Source organism: Ovis aries, chromosome 4 (genome assembly GCF_016772045.2).
Source record: "Ovis aries strain OAR_USU_Benz2616 breed Rambouillet chromosome 4, ARS-UI_Ramb_v3.0, whole genome shotgun sequence".
Classification (NCBI taxonomy): Eukaryota; Metazoa; Chordata; class Mammalia; order Artiodactyla; family Bovidae; genus Ovis; species Ovis aries.
The window spans coordinates 16,391,055-16,407,690 of NC_056057.1; the positions used below are offsets into that span (position 1 = coordinate 16,391,055).

Below are 16,636 nucleotides of genomic sequence, written 5' to 3' on the forward strand. Positions count from 1 at the left end.
TTTTCACTTTCATCCATTGGAGAAGGAAATGGCAACCCACTCCAGTGTTCTTGCCTGGAGAATCCCAGGGACGGGGGAGCCTGGTGGGCTGCCGTCTATGGGGTCGCACAGAATTGGACACGACTGATTTGCAGCAGCAGCAAATAAGCTAAAACGTCTAAAGCGGTTGAAACCTGAAACAACTCAGTGAAGCGGTCTGGATCCAAGTGCGCGGGACCCAGCCCGCGCGCTCAGGGGGCGGGGCCTGCGGAGGTGGACAGCAGCGCTCAGACAGCAGGCGGGGCCTGCAGGTCACCCGGAGCTCCGGCGCAGTGACCACGCCCCAGGGCGGGGCGACTGCCGGGATCGCCGGGGGCGGGGCTCGCAGTTGGGAACTCCCCTTCCGAGGCCGAGGCGCGTCCGCGCGTCCACGAGGCTGGGTGGGCGGGAAGTGGACTCCAGCCGGGTAGCCAGGTTGGCCGGGTAGCCAGGTTACTGGCCGCGCCGCCGCGGCCGCCATCTTGCCCGTGTGTGGACTCCCCCGGCGGGAGGGGCGGTGACTAGGCCGGAAGCGGCAGTACGACGGGCGCGCTGCCTCCCAGGTCGGTGAGTGCGGCCCGGGATCCGCTCTTGGCTCCGGGAGGCTCGAGTCCAGGGCTCGGGGTCGCTGGGACGGTCTCGAGTCGCTCGGGAAAGCCCAGTAGAAAAGCCCCGGCGAGTGCGGACTCGGAGGGGCCTCCTCCGAGCCGAGACGCGGGGAGTCGCGTTCCGCGCTGCAGGATAACCGCGGCGGGCCCGGCCTCGGAGCTGCGAGCGGCCCGCGGCGCGCGGCTTCCTCCTCCCGGAGCTGGGTCCGCGCTGCAGCCTCCGCGGCGCCGGGTTTGTGCGGAACCGCGTCCTCGCCGTGGACGAGAGACGCAGCCAGTGTCTGGAGCCTGGGAGCCGCCCGCAGATTCCTGCCTCCCCCGGCTCTGCTACCAGCCCTGCTCTCCTTGTACTGATGAATACTTTAAGGGCCTGTCACCCGGGTGGCGCTGTTCGCTGCCTGTACGGAGTCGTGAAAATTCCGTGAGAGGATAAAGCTTCTCACAGGTGCCACGAGCCTTCCTAAATCACTTAGAAAGTGACTGCCTTTGCAGTCTTTTTTATAGCTATATTTTAATGGAAATTTGGGGTTATGCAGAACATCTCCTTGAAAATGGTGATAGTAGAAATTTCCTGAAACTGCTGCTGTTATTACTTGTCGTGCTGAGACAAGTAGAAAAGGGAACAACAAGATGTAAAGGGTGGTTGGATACCCTGTACACTTAATATTATATAGGTCTTCACTGTCCACTAGCCATACAGGGTTGAGATGTGCTGAAAGTGTAAAATACACATTGGATTCCTGAGACTTGGTACCAGAAGAAAAGTAGATGTCTCATTCATGGTGAAAGGATAATATTTTTGATATGTCGGGTTAAATATATTGTTAAATTCGATTTGATTGATTTCTTTTTATTTTTCAATGTGACTGTTGGAAAAGTTTAAGTTATATGGCTAACACTGTGCTTCTGTTGGACCATGCTGTTACAGATGAGCATCTGGTGAGGAACACAGAATCATCAACATGGCTTTCCTTTACTCAGAAGCCATTACTGGGAAGTGAGCCCTTGTTATACTTGAAGGTGAGGATCTAAATGTAAGCTGTAATTATGGCAAGCTCCACCCCTCTGCCCCCAGTGTCTTGGTGTCTCCAGCATTTGAAAGCGTTAATTTCCAGGGCTGTTTAAGGGAATCGTAGTGATCCTGACATATTTTCAATGCAAAGAACTCGTTTAATTTGATTGTCACTACTCTGTGTGATGGAGATAGGAGATGTTCTATCTCTGTTTTATAGTCTTGGCGTTTTAAGGTACTTAGGGTCAAGCTAGTAAGGGGCTGGAGATATTCTGCTCTTCACCATATTCCTGGTGGTCTTTGTTCAGGAGCCAGAATCTGTCTATATTGTATGTTGGACTGAAAAGAAAAACAGTTGGCTCTTTGACGGCAGGGGTTTGAGCTGCATAGGTCCACTTATACGCGGGTTTCTTTCAGTGGTAAATACCACAGTGCTACAGGGTCGACAGTTGGTTGAATTCGAGGTTGTGGAACCACAGACACAGAGAAAGGACGTGTACACAGGACCAGCTACATGTGGACTGTGCTGGAGGGTTAGTGACCTAACTGCCTGGTTGTTCAAGGGTCAGCTATGTTTTTTGAGGGTATAGATGTATATGTATTCAGGGCCAGTTTCACCCATCTTTAGAAGGCCTGGCACTTGGTATGGTGCCCTTCTGCCATGGTCTTGAAATTCTTGATATGTTCTGAATAAGCTGGGTGGGTGTCGGGGGGGTCTGCACATGAGTTGATCCTTTCTCTGTGCAGTAATCTAGGATGGGAGTAGGGAGGTGCTGGGAAAGAGTGAAAACATCTGGTCCTCTCTACGCCTGTGTGAATTAAGCAGGGTTTGCTAGACTCAACTCTCAAATTCTGTATGAATTCTGATTCTGTATGAATTACTGTAGTCAGATTTGTGGATGGTAATATAAATATATACATCATACGAGAAGAATTACAGATGATTCTTAATTGTGAGTCATGTAAATTAAATAGTTTTTTAAATTATAGTAACACATTCTGGTTTTTTTTGTTTTTTTTTTTTAAGTTGGATTTTGCCATGTGGCACCACGTTTTCTTACCATAGATCATTTATGCAAAGAGTACAGCTATGGGATGGAAGCCTATATGATAAATGTGCTTATTTTAGTATTTGTCTTTCAGCGAGATAGGAAGATGGGCCAGATCTTAGGATACCTGCAGTTGAGAGGTTTCCTCTCTTTATAAGGGCATGAGTATGAATGAAGCCTTATTTGGCAGTATCTGTTCCTTCTTTATGTTTTTCTTAGCTACTTCCTGTTACACAAGGTGCCTTTTCTTCTTTTTAAATTTTTAAATGGTCTGTAAGATTGGACATAACTTCAGCACAAGGATACAGGCTTTATTATACTAGTGTGTTAGTTAGCTTGTGCGTATGTGTGTGTGCGAACACACTAAGTCCCTTCAATTGTGTCTGACTCTGCGACCCTATGGGGAAGGCAATGGCACCCCACTCCAGCACTCTTGCCTGGAAAATCCCATAGATGGCAGAGCCTGGTGGGCTACAGTCCATGGGGTCGCTAAGAGTCTGACACAACTGGGCGACTTCACTTTTACTTTTCACTCTCATGAATAGGAGAAGGAAATGGCAGCCCACTCCAGTGTTCTTGCCTGGAGAATCCCAGGGACGGGGGGGCCTGGTGGACTGCCGTCTATGGGGTCACGCAGAGTCGGACACGACTGAAGTGACTTAGCAGCAGCAGCAGCTGCGACCCTATAAACAGTAACCTGCCAGACTCCTCTGTCCATGGGGATTCTCCAGGCAAGACTACTGGAGTGGGTTGCCATGCCCTCCTCCAGGGGATCTTCCCCACCCAGAGATCAAACCCGTGTCTCTTATGTTTCCTGCCTTGGCAGTCAGATTCTTTACCACTAGTGCCACCCACAACTGGTTAAAAAAATGCCATATAGACTTGTTGACTTAAACTATGTAAATTTGTTTTCTTACAGTTGTGGATGCTGTAAGTCTCAAATTTGGGTGCCAGGATGGTTTGATTCTGGTGAAACCTATAATTCCAGACAGCTGCCTTCTCCCCATGTACTCATATTGGGGAGAGAGCTTTGGTATCTCTTCGTCTTCTTTTAAGGACACCAGTTCTGTCAGATCAGGGCTTCACTTTATCACTTTGTTTAGCCTTAAGCTTAATTACCTCCTTAAAGACTCTTGTCTCCAAGACAGTCATGTGGAGTTGGGGCTTCAACATACAAATTTTGGGAGGACACAGTTCAGTCCATAGCAGCCAAGATGGATACTGCTGCTGCTAAGTCATTTCAGTCGTGTCCAACTCTGTGCGACCCCAGAGATGGCAGCCCACCAGGCTCCCCCATCCCTGGGATTCTCCAGGCAAGAACACTGGAGTGGGTTGCCATTTCCTTCTCCAATGGATGAAAGTGAAAAGTGAAAGTGAAGTCGCTCAGTTGTGTCCGACCCTCAGTGACCCCATGGACTGTAGCCCACCAGGCTCCTCCATCCATGGGATTTTCCAGGCAGGGGTACTGGAGTGGGGTGCCATTGCCTTCTCTGCCAAGATGGATATCTGGTTGCTAAAATATCTGTCCCTGTTAACTGCTGTGTTCCCAGCATTTAGAACAGTGTCTAGAACGTAGGAGAGGCCCAGTAAATATCTATAGAATAAATGAAAGCCAGTGTATTAGAGCGGTCTTCTCAGAGCTGCTTGCTGTGGGCCCTTACCCAACAGGTGAACCAATTATGACAGTGACCACTTAGTTTTTGGCTGGAGCCAACGCCTACTAGAAAGGGCAGGGGTGCAAGCGTGGGGAGATTGGTACAACTTGGAGAAAGCAGTGTGAGAAGTGTCAGAGGGAGCATTTAACATGCATTTATTTAACAAGTAGTTACTAAGTCTCTACTACGTGCCTCATACTCTGCTGGGTACTGGAGGTTCATATGGAGAGCAGAAGATACTTTCCATACTCTCAGGGAGTTTATAATCTAGTAGGAGAGATAGAAAGTGAAGTTGCCCAGTCGTGTCCGACTCTTTGTGACCCCATGGACTGTGCTCCACCAAGCTTCTCCATCCATGGGATTTTCCAGGCAGGAGTACTGGAGTGGGTTGCCTTTCCTTCTCTAGAAGATCTTCCCGACCCAGGGATCAAACCCAGGTCTCCTGCATCGTAAGCAACAGGCTTTACCGTCTGAGCCACCAGGGAAGTAACACTAGTGGGAGAGATGGAGAGGGTGATTTAGAAGGGAGGAGTATGATTCGATGAGGGTGTATATCTAAGTAACCTGCTTTAGATTCGGGAGGGCATAGAGGGTGGTTGATTTCAGGCTGAGCAGGTTTTAACTTGGCCAAGAAGGGAGGGGAGACTGCTCGAGGCAGAAGAAGAAACGACTTTTGCACAGGTGTGGCGGTGGGGGTGGAGGGTCACCTCCTAGGAAGCTAGAACTCAGTTAGCAGGGAGACAAGTGGGGTACATGGAGGCTGGAGCAGTAGATAGGCCAAAGCGTTTAGGGTGTTATAGGTTATATTGAAGAGGTGGAAGTCTGTACGAAGAAGCAATTGGAGACCATGAGAGGGTTTTAAGCAGGAGTTGGATAACCTGGATAAGTTTGTGTTTTATTAAGATCACTTTGATATAATATAATGATGAATTTCATAAAGGCCAGAGTAGGAAGATGAATGAAAGAATTGCTGAGACAGCACCACAGGCCAGACATGTCTGTTATTTTTTTATGGAGTCAGTATGCAGAGTCCTGACACTCGGCAGCCTGGGTGCAGGAAAGAAGACAGTGAATAATTCAGTTGAGTTAGCGTCGGGGGAGGCAAACCCGGAGGGGCAGGGAAATGAAGGTGAGGCTGCTAGTAAGAAGATAATTGAAGTGACCGATCTTGGGCTTCAGACCTGTTAAGGAAGGAAATAAGGCAGTGTTAGAATTCTTAAAGGCTTGTCCCAGTCATCTAAATTTTGTGAGTCTGTTGAAATTCTAGACTGGTAATTGCTGACTGAAACTTTTGCAAGATCAAAAAGTTAAGAATGTTTGAGCTGAATTTATTTAGACTATCTTTATTAGGAGTCTGTGCCAGGCTCTGCATCCAGTACAGGACATAAATTAATGAACCCTGACTTCGCGCCTTAAGAACTGACAGCATGGGTGTACAGATACCAGTCGCCATGAAAATTATGAGTATCTTTGTTCATTTTTTAATCCGTACTTACCTCTAGCCTTACCTCTTACCTCTTTGGAAGGAATGATGCTAAAGTTGAAACTCCAGTACTTTGGCCACCTCATGTGAAGAGTTGACTCATTGGAAAAGACTCTGATGCTGGGAGGGATTGGGGGCAGGAGGAAAAGGGGACAACAGAGGATGAGATGGCTGGATGGCATCACCGACTCGATGGTTGTGAGTTTGAGGGAACTCCGGGAGTTGGTGAGGGACAGGGAGGCCTGGCGTGCTGTGATTCATGGGGTTGCAAAGAGTTGGACACGACTGAGTGACTGAACTGAACTGAACTACCTCTAGCCAGACTCAGTGAAAAACAAAAGTTTGCATTTTTGTAAGCATCTTGTATTTTTAAACTAACCATTTTTAGCATAACTATTTCTACTGCTTAAATGTGCTTAAACTTCTACTAGAATAGTTAACCTTTTCAAAAGTCCTGTTTCAATACCTATTCAAAGGTTATAAAATTGAAAATTAAAAAAGCCTCTATTGCTCATTCAGTTTTGCAGTGTGCAGTGTATCCTACTGGTCATAAGCAGGATGATTTCAGGTAACCCAATTGCATTTTTAATAGTTACATATTAATTCAATGTATGTTAGGAAAATATATTTGACATGTCATACTCATGATTCATGGACCTTATGATGAAAGCAAAATTGATTTTCAGATTTTAAGAATGAGTCAGTTTAAGGAAAAACATTAAAAAGGGCACAGGTGGTAGATGAATAACAGAAGTTTGGAAAACACTAGTCTCAATGGCGCCCCACTCCAGTACTCTTGCCTGGAAAATCCCATGGACAGAGGAGCCTGGTAGGCTGCAGTCCATGGGTCGCTAAGAGTTAAGACACGACTGAGCGACTTCACTTTCGCTTTTCACTTTCATGCATTGGAGAAGGAAATGGCAGCCCACTCCAGTGTTCTTGCCTGGAGAATCCCAGGGATGAGGGAGCCTGGTGGGCTGCCGTCTATGAGGTCCCAAAGAGTCAGACACGACTCAGGCGCCTTAGCAGCAGCAGCAGCAGTCTTAAACCAATCCTTAAGCTGTATAGATGAGAAAACAAAAGGACCCCCAAACACAAAAGACCTTTTTTGAGCCTATACTGTACTAGCTGTATAGTATATGTCAGAGCTAGGACTAAAACTGAGTACATTCCTGCTTCTTACCATTGAAATTTGAGGAGACTCGTGGGTTTTACTTCAAATCTGCATTGTCTGTTATGGTGGCCTCATGTGGCTATTTATATTAAAATTAATTTAAATAAAATTTTAAATTTGCACTGCCGTATTTTCTAGTGTTCAGTAGTCGGTGTGGCTAATAGTTACCATATGATAGTTCAGAGAACATTTCTATCATTGCAGAAGGTTCTTTGGATAGTGCAACTTTATTACCTAGATACATGATTACTTAGGTACAGTAACCCTTTAATGTTTTATCCCCTTCAAAGGGATGATACTTATTAATTTACTCACCACCTGAAATTATTTCAACCCTGATTGAAGGTACTAAATTGAAGGTACTGTTAATAGTGCAATTAAGATAATTGATCATGGGAAATAAAGCCAGAATGAAGTTCTCAGATTCCTACCAGCTCAACTTAACTGAAAGAAGTCCTTCTTTTTCTCTTTTTATTAATAAATACTGTCTTGAATTCAATAGAAATTTCTAGTAGAAAATTTCCTGACTTTCTAAATCCAGCTTAGAATTATATTTCATTAACATTTTAAAACTTTTTATTTTTCAGCAGATTTTCACTGAATGGACCTAACTGGACTCTCTGAGATCATCAATAAACATGAGCGGTACCAAACCTGATATATTGTGGGCACCACACCAGGTTGATAGATTTGTTGTATGTGACTCCGAACTTAGTCTTTACCATGTGGAATCTACTGTGAATTCAGAACTCAAAGCTGGATCTCTACGTTTGTCTGAAGACTCTGCAGCTACATTACTATCAATAAATTCAGAAACCCCGTACATGAAATGTGTTGCCTGGTATCTCAGTTATGATCCTGAATGTCTCCTAGCAGTTGGACAAGCAAATGGTCGAGTGGTACTGACAAGTCTTGGTCAAGATCATAACTCAAAGTTCAGAGATTTGATAGGAAAAGAATTTGTTCCAAAGCACGCACGGCAATGCAATACCCTTGCGTGGAATCCACTGGACAGTAACTGGCTTGCTGCTGGTCTAGATAAACATAGAGCTGACTTTTCAGTGCTGATTTGGGATATCTGCAGCAAATACACCCCTGATATAGTTCCCATGGAGAAAGTAAGACTCTCAGTAGGTGAAACTGAAACGTCATTATTAGTAACAAAACCACTATACGAATTAGGACAGAATGATGCTTGTCTCTCTCTTTGTTGGCTTCCACGAGACCAGAAACTTCTGCTTGCTGGTATGCATCGTAACCTGGCCATTTTTGATCTTCGGAATACAAGTCAGAAGATGTTTGTGAATACGAAAGCTGTTCAGGGCGTGACAGTAGACCCATACTTCCATGATCGTGTTGCTTCCTTCTATGAAGGTCAGGTGGCAATATGGGATCTTAGGAAATTTGAGAAGCCAGTTTTGACTTTGACTGAGCAACCAAAGCCCTTAACAAAAGTAGCCTGGTGTCCAACTAGAACTGGTCTGCTTGCCACTTTAACGAGGGATAGTAATATTATTAGATTATATGATATGCAGCACACACCCACTCCCATTGGTGATGAAACTGAACCCACAATAATTGAAAGAAGTGTGCAACCTTGTGACAATTACATTGCTTCCTTTGCTTGGCATCCGACGAGTCAAAATCGAATGATAGTTGTAACTCCTAACCGGACAATGTCTGACTTCACTGTTTTTGAAAGGATCTCTCTTGCCTGGAGCCCAATTACATCTTTGATGTGGGCTTGTGGTCGTCATTTGTATGAATGTGCAGAAGAAGAAAATGATAATTCTCTAGAAAAAGATATAGCAACAAAGATGCGCCTTCGGGCTTTATCAAGGTATGGGCTTGATACAGAGCAGGTGTGGAGAAATCATATTTTAGCTGGAAATGAGGATCCTCAGCTCAAGTCACTCTGGTACACTCTGCACTATATCCTTTGTGTGGTGAGTTCTGTGAGATGAATCAAATAGAAATGTTCTTGAAGTTTGTTGAAAGGTCAGTCTGTAAATATCATGCTGAATATTTTGTGAGCAAATACAAGTCACATAATACTAAAATCACAAAGTAAAAGTGTTTAAAACTGTTGAACTTGAGATACTGCCTTGCAGATTGAGTAGGAGGAAGAAAAGTAGCTCTCTAAAAGAGTAGAACTGACGCCTTTTATAAATTGGCTCCAAATGAAAATAAACTTAGTTTTGAAATACTTTATTATGCTTCATCACTAGTATTTCCTATGCATTTAAATACTTATGAAGCAGTATACGGAAGATATGGACCAGAAATCTCCAGGCAACAAAGGATCATTGGTTTATGCAGGAATTAAATCAATTGTAAAATCATCTTTGGGTAAGAAAATTCTGTTTTTTATTTTTTGCAATATGTTTTTAATTTTTGTTCTCTTTATTTTTTCCCCATATTTAGCTCAGGATACTGTAATATCTGGCCATATTTTCTTTATTGCATTGTTTCTGACTGGATATTTTAGGGAATTGAGTTAAATGCATAATTGTTTATATATGTAAAATTCTTTTTGGAGGGAGTCTTGGTTCTTTGAAGGGATAGTTGACTTTTCTGAATCTATTCATTAATTTATTCACTATTTTTTTTTTGAAGACTCACTTTGAAAGATATTACATTAGAGGATTTATAGGCTCTTCCTGGTGGTTAGTTCAGATTTTATCACAGTATTTGCTTTTTTAAAAAATAAATTTAAAAATTCCTAATTGAAAGAGACCCCTTTTTATTTTGCTGCCTAAACCCTCCCACTTAGCTGTCTGATGGCAAGGCCTGTATAACTATGACATGAAGTATGGACTTACCTGAAGTGCCTTGCTATTTCAGTCCTTGATGATTGAAAAGTGTATGAATTAATGTAGGATTGAAATTAATAGACTGTTTAACAGTTAAAGGAAGTATGACAAGAAAGCCAGGCTTACTGTTTGTTCCCTGACTTCTTTAAACAGTTGTTCCTATTGTCTTTATTGGAATTGAATTGTCAATTATAGTTGTTTTCTCAGCCTAGCATTTGATATCTAGCTTTAGATAGCTGTCAAATTTGGTCTTGAGTCAAGCTGCTAGAAAAGTAGTTCTTATGATTTAGTCAGAAAATAGGAGTAGAAGTAATGAATCCAACTTGTTTTCTTTTAATAGGACTTTCATGAATACTATACCAAAAAATACAAAATAAAATGCTATTTTTTAATGAGTAGTTTGAGCATATCAACTAAATGGTTGTATTTTTTTTTTTTTTAAGGACTTTTAAATTACTTTGGATCACATTATTGAAGATTGAGTAGACTATTTATTTCATCTATTTCATTTTGGTGTTCTCTTAGTAGGTCTGACCCAAAAAAGTAATTTTTATTATAAACAATAAAGTGAAAGAGTTTAATTAGAGACTTCCATTTTTATTAATATAAGTAAAAGGTCAGTGATACTGTGTTACCTTGATGAAAAGTATAGCTATATAGTAGGTCAGACCACAGGCATTCTCAGTATTGTGAGGTTTGTTGTTTTTTGCTGTATTTTGATATATTTCAGGGAAAAGCCAGCCAAGTACGTGTAAAGCGCAGGGAAATAATGGAGTATCTTTATATGTTTTTGGTGCAGTAGAAACAAACCTGAGTATCATGAGTTAAGAGAAGTCTTTACCCAAACTGTTTGATTAAGACTACTGTTGGAAAGATTACCTCGTTGCTGGACTTTTGGCTTTTTGCTTGGTTTGGATTGGTTTAGGTATTTTTGTTTCTGCAACCCCAAAATAAAAAGTAGAGAAATGACTGTCAAAGATGGCAGTCCTTAGGTTTCAGTCTTTTCTTTTTTCCTAATTGTACCTCTGATAATTCAGCACATAGTAAGTCAACGTGGGAGCCATCTTGCCCACAGTAACCTAATGCACAAGTTTATAGAGTGCACAGCTAAATTTTAACTTTGGTGACAAATAATAACATAGTGAGTGCCTATTATGAATTAGATATCATGCTGGTTGCTTTCTCATTGTTACTTGACTTAATTCTTTCAACTGTAATATAAGGTAAGTTTATTCATTTGGCAGATATTTATTACTTGCTCACTATATGCCAAGAATTCTAAAATTGAAGACATAACTATCAACAGGATAGCTAAATCTGTTTCGTCATGGAGACTGAATGAGATAGGATTCCTGCTCTTGGGAAGATTACAGTCTATAGTTGACCCTTGAACGAGGAGGTGGGGGGAGTGGTTAGGGTCGCTGATCCCTCTCCTCCAGTCAGAAATTTGCATACTTATATTTCTTTCTCAAAAACAAAGAAATTGCTAAGTAACTCACTCAAGGACAGGAAGCCAGAACAGTTTAGATAGAATTAGTACTGAAAGCCTAGTTTTTTTGATTCCACATATTGTGATCTTTAATCAAACACTAACTTTTCCCCACATTTAGAGAGCTGTAAAATGAAAATACAGGTATTATATTTATTGAAAACTCTGTGTGTAAGTGGACCCATGCAGTTCAAACTCATATTGTCCATATAGTTCAGAATATGGACAAGTAAAGTTAGTTATAATACAAGGAAGAACAGACAATTGTGGATAGAAGAATTCATAATCTGGTTGTAGGGACTAGTGGTGGTTTCTTGCAGGAGGTAAAGGCAAAGACAGGGTTCAAACAGGGAGCAGCAGATTCTGTGAGCCCAGAGGAGAGGGGATAGCGTGGGAGAGGACCCGAAGAGAGTGGAGGCAGTGGGGCAGCTGAGGACGTGGGGTTAGGGAAATTAACATCCCTAATAAAGGGATGATAAATTATGTATAAATATATGAATTATTTGTTATCATCTCTAACAAAGGGAACCCAAGAAAAGATTTTAGAGAGCAGTAGCAAGATGAGATTTGTGTGTTAGAGCTGTCAGTCTGTGTGTGGAATGGATTGGAGAGGATTAAGATTGATAGCAGGGACTCCCGAAGCCATAATAATCAGGCAAGATATGATGGAATTCTTACTGAAGTTAGTGGCAGAAGAGCTAGAGAAACGTGGGTAGGTGAGAGAGTGGGACAGATTTAATTAATTGGATGAAGAAGGTGGAGGGGAAGGAAAAATGGAAGCATGCTAAGGCAACTGGGATAATACTAATAGCAGTTAATTAGATAGGACTAGCACAGGAAGAATGTGTTTGAGAGCAAGAAAAGAGTTTATTGGGGATAAATTTGAGATAGCTAGATAGTGATGTCCAATGGGTAAATGTAGATTGGGAAAAGGAGATCATTCATTTAAATTAATTCTTCAAAGAAATTTGACTATATGAAGGAGGATAAGAAGATACACAGTGATAGCAGCAGGCGAATTTGGGGTCATGGGGAGCTTTTGTGTTTTGTTTTTAGCATGGAATTGATTTAGGCATATTTAAATCCTGATGAGAAGCAATGCATACAAAGCAGTTGGAAGATGCAGAATAAAGAGCATGAAGAGCAAAATTCCTAGGAATGGGAACCAACACATAGGTGAAAGCTTGGCTTTAGACAGGAGAGTGCACACCTACCCCGTAGCAGGCAGAGGGAAGGGGAAAGGGATGTGCGTGCTCAGTTGCATCCTATTCCTTGTGACACCTTGGCCTGTAACTCACCAGGCTCCTTTGCCTGTGGAATTTTCCACGCGACAATAGTGAAGTGGCTTGCCCTTTCCTGCTCCAGGGGGTCTTCCCAGCCCAAGGATCAAGCCCACGTCGCTTTTGTCTGCTGCATTGGCAGGCGGGTTCTTTGCCACTGTGCCACCTCGGAAGCCCAGGTGTTTATGCAGGTTGTTTAATGTTCAGTGATCAGAAGCTGATGTGTTTTCCACCTGATGGCTCCTATTTTCTCAACATAGTAGGCTTGCTTGTTGAGAAGAGCAGGGACGTTGTGGAAATAGAGAAGAGGAGAGAGTTGTCTTGAGAAATGGGAAGACTGTGGGGCAATGTTGTCTGACCAGAAGAAAGAATAAAGGACGGTGGAGCAAGGGAATTAAGGGTCCTGGCAAGAGGTTGATTCATTTGTTGGTCCTTGGGGTCTAAGTTGGAGAGGGAGGAAGATGACAGAACACTGACAAGTAAATACGAGTGGCCAAAGGATGATAGTGAGATTGGGATTATAAGCTGGAAGGCTGTGAGGTTGTGGTTAGAAAGTGGCTCTTTTGGAGGAAGAATCATGTGGAGTATGTCCACGATAGGAGTGGGTGAAATCTTGGAGGTGTGGACCACTGGAGATAAGGAAGCAAAGAAACAGAGGCAAGTTTACAGGATGGATCCAGTGTAGAATTCAGTCAGGAAGAGAATGCATGCCCTGAGGGAAGGCCTTGTACGACTTCTGGAGCAGGGTACAGTGTTGTCGGTAGGTATGATTCCTTCCTCTTAAGATGGCAGAAAATTACACAATGTTGGTCAGCTTTCCATCCAACAGGATGAAAATATTTTTCATACTTGAAAGGCAAACTGATCTAGAAAGCATGCCTATTAAGAGGAATTGCTTTAAGGGGCAGAATATCTGGGATTTAGATTTTAGAGAACAAAATGCTCTTATAAACATTGGATTATTTTACTGCTCTTTTATTATATAGATGTAAAAATGCAAAATTTTATATCTACAAATAGTATTTGATTGCCTGATGTAGTATTTGAAACAAAAATTTTAATGTTTTTTAATGTTTAAGTGAACCCAATTCACTTATTTCCCTCACAGCCATCATAAAATGATGATTTTGTTATTTATATATGGGCAATCTGCAGCCATGAAATTAAAAGACGCCTACTCCTTGGAAGAAAAGTTATGACCAACCTAGATAGCATATTCAAAAGCAGAGACATTACTTTGCCGACTAAGGTCCGTCTAGTCAAGGCTATGGTTTTTCCAGTGGTCATGTATGGATGTGAGAGTTGGACTGTGAAGAAAGCTGAGTGCCGAAGAACTGATGCTTTTGAACTGTGGTGTCAGAGAAGACTCTTGAGAGTCCCTTGGACTGCAAGGAGATCCAACCAGTCCATTCTGAAGGAGATCAGCCCTGGGATTTCTTTGGAAGGAATGATGCTAAAGCTGAAACTCCAGTACTTTGGCCACCTCATGCGAAGAGTTGACTCATTGGAAAAGACCCTGATGCTGGGAGGGATTGGGGTCAGGAGGAGAAGGTGACGACCGAGGATGAGATGGCTGGATGGCATCACTGACTCAATGGACGTGAGTCTGAGTGAACTCCGGGAGTTGGTGATGGACAGGGAGGCCTGGCATGCTGCGATTCATGGGATCGCAAAGAGTTGGACACGTCTGAGTGACTGAACTGAACTGAATCTCAAATTTTGGGGATACAATCTTGTCACTTTACCAGGTGATGCTAGTGGTAAAGAACCCGTCTGCCAGAACAGGAGACATGAGAGATGCAGGTTCAGTCCCTGGATTGGGAAGATCCCCTAGAGGGGAGGGCATGGCAACCCTCTCCAGTATTCTTACCTGGAGAATCCCCAAGGACTAAGGAACCTGATGAGCTACAGTCCATAGGGTTGCAAGGAGTCAGATACCACTGAAGCAACTTAATACACATGCAGTGTGTATAAATTGATTTTAATTAATCATAGATTTTAAAATTCATGCATGTTAAAATCATGATATGACTATGCACTTAAAAGCCACAATATCACGTTACTTATTTGATAACCTTAATTACTTGTAGCATAGTTGTTAAGCAGAGGGAATGTCTCTCAGTAGCCAAAATAATGTGACACAGTATCCATGCATTTACAGAATACTTTTCCACCTCCTGGCAGTGAATTCTTTGGATTCATACATGTTGGTCTCTATTCCATGACACGGTTCCTGGAAAATAAAAAACTCTTAAGAAGCTAGAATATTATTAAACCGAGAGGAGTTGTCTGAAAAGTTAATTGGTTTTTGTTCCCCTGTTTAAAGTTGTATTTTTAAATCAGTAGATAATATTATTAGCCCTGAATCCAACATTTGCACAGGAGATAGGAAAGTAAATACCTTACAGGACATCTGCAGCTTGTTCTACCTGAAATTTAGAGACTACATACTGTCTATAAACAGATTTGTTGTTCTGAAAAAAGTCGTCTTTAATTTTTAACATGTTTTATTAACCGTATTTAATTATTCAGAGTTTTCTCAGAATTCTTAAAATCTCACTTTTGCGAACTATAAGTGACTTTGTCTTCACCAGCCTCCCTCGTGGCTGCAAGGAGAGCAGCATATTCCTTTCTGATGGGCAGGTGTTCTCTCAAAGAAAACCTTTTCTCAGAAGTCTCTTTCTAACTCCTTGATCTAAATTGGCAAACTTCCAGCAGTGAGATTAAAAATAAAGAATTTCAAGTGTAATTATTTAACTATTTTTAAAGTTTCCACAATTTTACAAATGACTCATCTTCAAACTTTTCTATAAAACAATTCCTTACGAAAAGAGAATGAGAATATAAAGTCTCCTGGCTTAGTAAGGCAGGGAAAACCTTTAGACCATGCCTATTGTATTTTAGCTTTGCACTTAACCTTTCAAAGTACTTTGATGTTTTTATCTCACTCTTTCATATGGATGGATATAGTCATAGAGTGACAGAAGGAGGGGGAGAGTGAGTGTTGGTTCTCAGGCACTGGGATACCTTTCAAATAAAAGGCAAGATGCCTGCCCTTTTGCAACTTATGTTCTAGTAAGAGAAGTGCTAAGGCTGAGAAATAAATAAAATATGAGAGCGTGTGTCAGTGTAAAGGAAGTGGAGGGACCAGTGGTCAATTGGATAATAACAAGTGGCACCCTATTTTAGATTCGATGATCAGGGAGGCTTCTCTGAAACAGTGACTCAGCATGGCCCTCAGCATTGACTGTTACTCCCGTAGCTCTTCCTGGTAACTTAGGAAGCTGTTGCACTTAGCAACATGTAAAGTGTGTTTTGTTTGTGGCATGTTTTATCTTTATGCTGTCTGTCATAATATTGTGGCTGAGAAGTTGAATATTTAAAATCTAATGTTGAAATATTTCTGTATAAAACTGACTTCTTTGGCAAATATGTTTAAAAAATAAACATTATAAAGGTGTTTCTTTTTTTAGGAATGGTGGAAAGCAGCAGACATAATTGGAGTGGGCTGGATAAGCAAAGCGATATTCAGAATTTAAATGAAGAGAGAATCCTAGCTTTACAGCTTTGTGGGTGGATAAAGAAAGGGACGGATGTGGATGTGGGCCCATTTTTGAACTCCCTTGTGCAAGAAGGCGAATGGGAGAGAGCAGCTGCTGTGGCATTGTTCAACCTGGACATTCGGCGCGCCATCCAGATCCTGAATGAAGGGGCGTCTTCAGGAAAAGGTATAGGGTTATATACTAAGATACATGCCATTCACTGAATCTGTGAAAGAAAAAATGCTGATGATTTTTAAAACTCTAATCAATATTTTTGGTAAATTTTTTTGAAAGAAAAATTAGCACAGAACTGTATCTATAAAAGTAAATGTTAGCCCATCACTTTTGGTTACATTTATGAAAAATAAAATGTCTTAATTGTCTTTGTAATATTACAAAGAATATACAAATGTTATTTCAGTGTTTTTTCTTTCAAGATAATAAGTTGGCCAGAAAGTTCATACGTAGAAACATAACATAACCATACAATGTTCACATATATTTTGACCAACC

At 41.9% G+C, this 16,636-nt stretch overlaps 1 protein-coding gene across 6 annotated transcripts in view; it reads left to right on the forward strand.

Moving 5' to 3' along the window:
• Positions 1-541: 541 nt before the first annotated feature.
• The window catches only part of MIOS (meiosis regulator for oocyte development), a 39,540-nt gene continuing 23,445 nt past the window's right edge, over positions 542-16,636 (forward strand). Inside the window, exons 1-5 of one of the 6 annotated variants that reach the window (XM_042248402.2) lie at positions 542-585; positions 1,555-1,646; positions 7,587-8,931; positions 9,250-9,348; positions 16,055-16,309. In XM_042248402.2, coding sequence (XP_042104336.1) covers positions 7,638-8,931; positions 9,250-9,348; positions 16,055-16,309 — 1,648 coding nt within the window. In that variant the 5' untranslated portion in view covers positions 542-585; positions 1,555-1,646; positions 7,587-7,637. Of the gene's footprint in view, positions 1,072-1,554; positions 1,647-7,586; positions 8,932-9,249; positions 9,349-16,054; positions 16,310-16,636 lie in introns of all 6 variants that reach the window. The other 5 variants (XM_042248404.2, XM_042248399.2, XM_042248400.2 and 2 more) reach the window with 5 other exon arrangements.